This window comes from Pelodiscus sinensis, chromosome 30 (genome assembly GCF_052426305.1).
Source record: "Pelodiscus sinensis isolate ZL-2025 chromosome 30, ASM5242630v1, whole genome shotgun sequence".
Classification (NCBI taxonomy): Eukaryota; Metazoa; Chordata; order Testudines; family Trionychidae; genus Pelodiscus; species Pelodiscus sinensis.
Window position 1 is genome coordinate 10,377,720 of NC_143081.1, and position 8,689 is coordinate 10,386,408.

The 8,689-nt window shown below is 51.4% G+C and overlaps 1 protein-coding gene across 1 annotated transcript; it reads right to left on the bottom strand.

Annotated features, from left to right (window-relative positions):
• Positions 1-308: 308 nt before the first annotated feature.
• On the bottom strand, positions 309-1,268 carry LOC102446712 (olfactory receptor 10A4-like). The gene has a single exon (XM_006132131.4). It carries the CDS (start codon positions 1,266-1,268, stop codon positions 309-311), a length of 960 nt encoding a protein of 319 aa, XP_006132193.3.
• Between the last annotated feature and the right edge of the window lie 7,421 nt (positions 1,269-8,689).

An 8,689-nucleotide genomic window follows, 5' to 3' on the forward strand; every position in this document is an offset into this window, starting at 1 on the left:
GTGTTCTGCCGCCGCCGACAACGCGAGTCACTCCGCCACACTCCACCCGTGAGCCGCCTCAGCCGTCCCACGAACTGCCCTCTTCTATAGAATATATAGATTTCCCTCTTATATAGATTAACTTTTTTGGTAACAACATTTTCTCCTGCAATACACCAGAAGGGTTTACTACAAGTAAAAGTTTTGCAAAAGGCAAATATCAGTTAACAAAATGAACAGCTTGAGGAAATATCTGGGAAAATGTCAGTGATTTCCCCTCTTTTCCATTGTATCAATTAACTCACTTTCGTTTTCCTTCCCTAATTTCTCTAGTTGTGGGAAAAGACACTCTTGTCTAGAGACTTTCTGAAGGCTCCATGCACCTCTTTGTTCCGCAGCGTGTATATTATGGGGTTCAAAATGGGTATGACAACAGTGTACAGGAGGGAAATCCAATGATCACTCTCTGGTGTGTAGCTGGACTTGGGTTTTAGATAAGCTGAAAGGCAAGTTCCATAGAGTAAAGTCACCACCATGAGGTGGGAGGAGCAGGTGGAGAAGGCTTTATGCCTCCCCTCTGCCGACGGCAGCTGGAGGATGGTGGAGATGATGAGGATGTAGGACAGGATTATCAATACAAAAGGGCCCATGATGAACAGCGCGGAAACAGTCAAGCCCAGGATCTCGTTCTTCCATGTATCGGTGCACACCATCTTCTCTATTGGCCGGATGTCGCAGAAGAAGTGGGGGATGCGCTTGGAGCCACAGAAGGGCAGGCTGAAGAGCCACGTGGTCTCAGCTGATTCTGCTAAGAGGCCAATGGTCCATGAAGCCCCTGCAAGCAGTGCACATGCCTGGCCACTCATGATGGTTGTGTAGTGCAAGGGGCGGCATATGGCCACGTAGCGGTCGTAGGCCATGGCTGCGAGGAGGCAGCATTCCGTGAGGCCCAGGGTGCTGAAGACCAACATCTGGACCATACACCCCACAAAGGAGATGGTCTTTTGCTCCACCAGGAGGTGAACCAGCAGCTGAGGGGTCACGCTGGTGGTGCAGCAGATTTCCAAGAGAGACAGGTTCACCAGGAAGAAATACATGGGGGTGTGGAGAGAGGAGTTCAGGATTATCAGGAGGATAATGAGCAGGTTCCCCACCAGGGCCATTGGGTAGGTGGGCAGAAGCAGCAGAAACAGAAGGATTTGCTGCTCGTTAAGGTAGGAAAAGCCCACCAGGATGAAGCCATCGGAGATAGTCTGGTTCTCGCCAGGCTCACTCACAGAATAGGTCATCTGCAGGGGTGAGAAAGGAAGAGACGCTGGAGCTCAACATGTCAGGCTGGGTAACCATCTCTTCGCAGTAAAACGAGCTGCAGTTCAATATGGAAATATGTCCCGGTGCCCTCTCAGCAGCAGGTGCAAGTTGATGTAGCTGTTTTTGTGTCAATTGAGATCAACTCCAGCTGCGACCCTACTGACTGCAGGGGAATTACTGCTGATTTACAATAGGTGGGGGATCAGATGTATTGACTCCAAAGAAGATTCCTCAATTTCTGCCAGCAAAGGAGTTTTACTATTTTCCTCTGCCTGGGAATCTGGTCTATCTCCTCAGATATAATTTTATGTCTAAGTGAATGTCCAAAAAAAGGGATGAGTCTTTCCTTTTGTTCCCTTGTCCCTCTGGGGTTGTTATTCTGCAGTCAAATTTAAATGATAGGATTTCTTCCTTCAGGGTCAAATTCTCATCTTACGCATAGGAGGTTCGTTATGCCCATGCGAATGTTCCCGCTGACTTCTTAACTCACATGAAGGGGGCGGCTCCCAGGAGTAAAGTGTAAGAAGGGAGACCAGCATAGCTAAAGCTCTCCAGAGAGTAAGAGAATGCCGGGCCAACTCCCATCTCCGATGGGTGGAAGTTGAATCCCAGGAAGGGTCTCTGACATTTCTGGCACTGACATTCTTCCCAAAATGGGAATTCCAGTCAATCCTCTCATTCCAGAGTGGCATTGGACATGCGTTGGCTTCTCTCAGTGTGGGAAAGAAGAGTCCAGATTCTCATCTGGAATCAATCTCACAGGTTAGGGACGCAGAGCCCTAGTGAGTTGCAAACCTTGAGGATCTTTTCCCATTTCCTGCCTGTAAAGGGGCTGGAAGAGAAAAGATCCTGCAATGCAAGATGTAATTTCTTTCATACCAGATGTTTTAATTTTCACAAGGGACGTCATAATAATGGGTAATGACGTGAACACCCCCTCCCCCAAAGTTGAAATGAAAATGAGCAATAATACATATGAGCATTTTGCCTGTTGTTAGCACCTTCAATATACATCAAAGAATAACGAATTACCCAGGTGGAACGTGGGAATGGAAGACTGCAGAGATCTGGGCTACGCAGTGAGTCGGCATTCCCCAGAATACAAGTGGGCTCTCATGAAGCCAGATTTTATGTTACAGCCATAAGACCAGTCTTTTGGAAATGCAGCACACACACACATATATGAACAATCACAAATGCACACAAAGGCACAAACACACATACATAGATTCAAAAGACTCAAACAAAGAAAACTGAATCAAACCACTAGGTCACTCTAGGGGGTAGCACTGTAAAACGGGCTCAGCTGAGAACCAAAGGGAAGGGTGATCTCTCAATAAGGAGCACTGGAGAAGAGGTGGGAATTCTTCTTCCTCTAATTGGGGAACTTACATGGAGATTTCTGAGCTGGGATTTGTTTGATTGATGTGTTGGCTGGCAGTGGGAAAAGCTCTTTATAAATGGAGACATTTACTCACCATGAGCAAGAGGATCTGTGCAGGTTCTGGTCCCTGGGGGGAGAGTGATATTTTCACAGCTCTTCAGGGCATCTGGACACTCCATGGATAGTTAGGAGAACATGGAAGGAACTATAGAAACACACATAAGCTGGAGGGAGGGATGAGATATATTAAATACAGCTTCACACTGGAGCAGCAGGCGCCGAGCATGCTAGAAATGGACTCTCTTAGAAGGGATCAGACTTTGCCCACCCACCTGATGGTATCCAATCCTTGAGAGAGGACCCACATCAAGGAACAACATTTCCCTTTGGATTCAATGAAGGAGGAAGAGGAAGGTTGGGGAAAAGAGGGGAGTAAGGACAAGAGGAGGAGAAGCAAGAAACAAACACCCCTACCACCGCCACCAAACCACAATAAAATGACTAAGTAGACTCAAGACATGGGGATGAGCTTATTTGAGGTTAGCTATCGCTTTTGGAGGCACTAAGGTAATACGGGGCCAGATCTTCAGAGAGTATAAATTAGCCTAACACCCCTGAGATCTAGCTCACAACATGATCCATGATGTTCTCAAATCAGTTGATATGAGAATAATACATTTGGAGAACAATAGATCAACTGAGATTGAATAGAGAGACTGGCAGATGTATTCAGAGAACAATAGCTTAACTGACATTCTAATAAAGAGACTGCCAAATGGATTTGAATAGATGCAGGGGCTAGATAGATGTGGGGGCAGTGTATGGGGATAGAGAGAGAGGTGTGGGGGGTATAGGAAGATAGAGGGGGATGTATGATAGATAGATAGATAGATAGATAGATAGATAGATAGATAGATAGATAGATAGATAGATAGATAGATAGATAGATAGATAGATAGATAGATAGATAGGGAGAGAGCTGTGCTATATGGGGACAGGCAGACAGAGAGACAGGGAGGTATGTAGATCTATAGATAGATGGTAGATTCTCTGCCCATGCATAGGACATTCAAATGACCCAGAGACAGGATATTTCTCCCACTGCAGAGCGGGGCACAACACCACTGCAGGTCACTGGGAGAAGGACAGCAGGTTCCGTCCTTCATTCAGACCCTATCGTGGTTCAGAAGAGAAGTTCTGTCTCATCACAGAAAGGGCTAATTGCGTGGAAGAGAAAACAGGTGTTTTTATTTCATTCTCTGGCCTTGGGGATCTAGTCCCTGAAGTGATTGTTTTATAACATTCCTCGGCGGCACAACAACCTGGCCTCAAACTGCAACAGCACATGATTCCCCAGGTCCGTCAGTTAGAACAAACTTGCATCAGCAGCAGCAACATAATGTGTTGTCTAGACGACAGTTGCAAGGGGCTTTACTACACATGGTGAAGGGTCTGTCAATTTTTTTCTCAGAGACATGATGAGGAAGACTGACTTGTCCAACACTACACACAGCGTCAGGGACACCCCCAGGGCTCATGGCTCCAGGTCTCTGTTGCTCAGATTCTGAGCCCCACTCTTGTCACAGAGCCACTCTGAGAAGCCAGGAGCTGTGACTCTCGGCTGCAATTGCTGTAACCATTAAGTCACTCTCTCCTTTCAGGGCTGTGAACAGAGTCCAGGAGTCCTCACTCCCAGAACCCCCTGCCCTAGCCACAAGGCCCATTTCCCTCCATGATTACCAATCTCACAGCCCAGAGCAGTCAGGGGACGGGTCCCTTTGGCTCCAGTCAGTTGTCAGGAGGACAAGAACCAGGACGAGCTCCCAGGGGCATCAGAACAAACTCTGAGTTGGAGCAGAGGCGCTGGGGACTGGGTGCTCTAGGGAGTGGGGTGATGGCTTAGCTGGGAGCTCTTGCTATTACACCAGAACAATACGCACTGTCTTCTCAAGTTTTGTGACTGAAGCTCTTACTGATGTTAACTGAGGCTATTTACGGTATAAGATGGAGGTGGGCATTAATTTCCCATGGGGAGCCACTCTAGGCATTTGGAAAGTGGTCAAGGGCCGCACTCTTCCCTGATATTAATGGGGGAGGTGCAGGGTCTGGATCCGGCCCGTGGACGCAGCGGGGAGCCCCAGCTAGGCTCCCTGATTTCCTCACCCCACCTGCATGGCTATCAGGCCATTTCCCTTGCAAAACTGAAAGCCAGAAGAGGAGGGGGGAAGTCTTCATGAGCTGGCCCCACCCCCAACACAGGCCCCCTCCCCTCTGGCTTGTAGTCATTCACACACGCACATGGCCCTGCAGCCTGTGCGGAGGCGGGGTAGTCGGGCTAGGCAGGCAGACAGGAAGGCTGGCTGTCTCGCTGAGAAATGTGCTGGGCTGCTGGCTGGGAGTCACTCAGGTAAGTCTCCTGGCCAGAGCTTGCCTCATCCACCCCCCCATCAGAAATCGTTGCCCTCCTGCTGTACACATTTCGCATATCTGGAGTTGCTTATTTGAAACCCAGCTCTGGCAGCATCCGCACTGCGAACTTACCTGAGTGACTCCCAGCCAGCAGCCCATCATGTTTCTCAGTCAGCCAGCAAACCAGTCTTCCTGTCTGCCTGCCTACCCCACCTCCAGACAGGCTGCAGGGCCGTGTCCGTGTGTGAATAACTACAAGCCGGAGTGGAGGGGCGTGGTGCTTTCTGGCAGCCTGTTATTCAAACAGGCAGCCCCCTTTGGTTGGTTTCTGGCCAAAAATCGTCCAATGGGATTGTGCTAGAGATGGGGGCAGCTCCCTCCTCTTCTGGCTTGCCGTTTTAAAAGAGAAATGGCCCGACAGCCACTTTTCTGAGCAGAATCCGGGTGAAGCAAGGCAAGCAGGGAGCCTACCTGGGGCTCTCTGTTGAGCTTGCTGGCCAGATGCAGAGGCTTGGAAGGCTGGATCCAGCCCCCGGGTTGTATTTTGACCAGGCCTAGTGTACATGGAGTCAGCTTACCTTAAGCCAACCTTCCTGGTCTAGGATAGCCCAGGCCTCTATGTGCGGCCCATCCCAACTCTCTCCTCGGCATGGCTCAGTCCACTCTCATCTGTGGGAGCGTGCTGGTGTCAGAGTGCTCTGGAACTAGCCTGCAATGTTCCTATATGACATGTGCCTAGCACGACTGGGATATGTTTCTGTAAAATCAACCCTGTTCCCGACAGAGTCTGATCATGGCCGACCTCTTCCTCACAGCTCAACTTTGATTTATGTTTGCCAAGTCTTGACAGCTTTTTCCGAGGCCACAAGCCTCACCCCTGGCCTGTGCATGAGGGCTTAGGTTTCAGGCCCTCTTCTCACTACACCTTTACCATTGCCAGTCAGAGAGCCCATCATGTCTCTTTTCAGTTTGGTTTGGGGCAGGGCTGGAATGAGCATGACAAAAGCCAAGACAATGGGAGACAGAGGAAGTCAGACTAGATTAGCTATTTGTGCCTTTTGTCCTTCAACTTTATGCCTCTCTGCCAATGTGAGATACCCTGGTGAGATGTTAGCAGCAGCTCAGTAGGAAAATGATGGCCCCAAAGAACTCAAGGCAATTGCATCACCCTTGTTTCCTACATACAATGTCCCTTCAGGGGCCTGGCGCGGGGGCATCTGAATTATTTTTGTCCTTATTCTCTAGGCACTGATCAAGCACCTGGGTCTAATCTACAGCAGCTTTTGAGACATTTGCATTAGCTGTGACAAATAGTCACACTGAATGCCCTTGGGATTTATTAATTTTCCTCGCACCTCTGAGACTGGGAATTGCTTCCAAGAAAGGGGAATCGTGTGACCAAGAGAGTCTACAGCAGCAGGAGCTGAAAACTCAAAGTCCCTGACAATATTTCTGACCACCCCTTGACTGTCCTGCACCCCTCACTCTCTGCCCCCTCAATGCACATTCTACAGTACAGCACGCAGCAACCTAGTTTGTGTCTAACCACAGAACAAGCCCTGGGACAATTCCCAGCCACTCAGACCTTGCCCTTCTCTCCTGGCTGCGTCCCACTGCCCTGCCCTGCTCACTAGCAGCATGAGGGGGTGGCATCCTGGGCAGCCCTCCCTTTGCTCCTGCTGGTAGCAGGTCCCAGTGGAACGGGTAGTTCAGAGAGCCGGTACAGGCGCTGTGGGACTCAAACACACAAGGTCTCTCGGCGTTTCTGCTGTGAGTGCATTAATCCTGCAGGCCCAGCACCATTTCCAATGACCAGAACTGACCTCTTGTCACCCGTCCCCTGGCACTGATGTCCCTGGGGACGGGGTTGCTGCTCCTGGCTGACTAGGGATGCACACACAGCCTGTGCCACCTTCCCTTCTTTGGACCACTGATGCATCTTCTGCACCTGCTAGTGCTTGGCTTTTGGGCCACTGGCCTTCTGCAGCCGGGCTGTGCAGTGCTCTCTGTGCATGTAGCCCCTGGCACAGGCAGCCCCACCCTGATCGGCCACACGGCCACAGGATCAAAGTGAGATGATGGTTGGTGCCCAGCCTGAGTGCACAGGCCCCTCGGTGGCAGCGCGTCGCTGGCCGGGCGTGTGTCGGCAGGAGTGTGAGCTCCCCACTGCTCCCCCAGTGCACTGCTGCCTCCCCGGCAGGGACAGTCCCCAGGGGCTTGGCCAGAGTTTGGTGTCTCTTCACAACCTGAGCATCCCTCAGCGGGCAGGCCCAGGGCTAGCGCTGTCCAGCCCCAGCCCCTCCCTGCACTGCTTGTGTGGGAAGATGCAGCTGGCAGGGGGATGTGGATCTATTTCAGAGGAGGCAACAGCCATGCTGAGCCCTGGGCAGGGTAGAGAGGCCCCAGCTCCATGCTCCTGGAGGAGTGGAGGCCTTGGGCTTAAAGGGAGGGGACAGTGCACCAAGTGCATCTCCCCACGCAGCCTTCAGCGCCTCCCAGAGCGACCATGTGGCTCCAGTGGTGATTTAAAGGGTCTGGGGATCTTGGTGTAACCATCGTTGCAGTAGCCTGGAAGGGTTGGCAGACTCCCCTCACCTCCCTCCCATTGAGAAACCCTGCGTTAGGCTGCAGGTGGGGAGGGTGTTAGCACAGAGAAGTTTAAAAGTTTTAAAGCTCCTAATTCAAACTACTATTATTCCTCCTGCAAGGAGGTGTACCGGTAGTTCGAATTAGGAGCTTTAATCCGAACTAGCTAGCCCGTGCCGCGTGTAGCCGCGGGCACGGAGTCCGAACTAGCGGGGATTTAAAAATGGTGGCGCTCGGCAAGATGCAAATGAAGCCCAGGAAATTCAAATCCCGGGCTTCATTTGCAACTTCGGTTGCCTACATTAACCACCCTAGTTCAAACTAGGGTGGTAGTGTAGACATACCCAAGGATGTTACTATTAACACATTCAAAGGGATTTCTAATCCAGTCTTTTTTGGTCTCTGGAACTGGAGAGTACTCCCGCAGCTGTGTTTTCAGGCTTTGTGTGCCCCTCTACAGTCTGAGGTGGGACCAAAAACAAGGGACCCAATGTGCAGGACTGGGCTGCCAGTGAGTGGGATAGGGATGGGGGGGCAGAATCTGGGTGGAAAATAGGCTTCAGGAGCAAGCTGGGGGTACGTGTCTGGCCAGGATGGAAAGAACAAGAGCAGGGTGCTGGTGGGGCCCTGGGTAGAGGGCAGGGGCAAGGTGCTGTATGATGTCTGGCCAGGGTCCTGGTAGAGGTTAGGCCAGGAGGCAGGGTGCTGGTGGGGGTTTGGGAAGGAGGCAAGGGTGCTGGTGGGGGCCAGGTCAGGGGGTAGGAGCAGGGTTCTGATTGGGGCCTGGGAAGGGGACAAGTGGGGCCCTGGGCAGGAGCAGAGTACTGTATGGTGTCTGGCCAGCGAGCAGGGTGCTGGTGGGGCCTGGGACAGGGGGCAGGTTGCTAGTGGGGCCCTGGGATGTGGGCAGGGTACTTGTGGGGATCTGGTTGGGGAGTCAGGGTATTCATGGGGATCTTGGCAGGAGGGCAGGGTACTCATGGGGGTCTAGCCAGGGGGAGGGGACAGGGACAGCTAAGC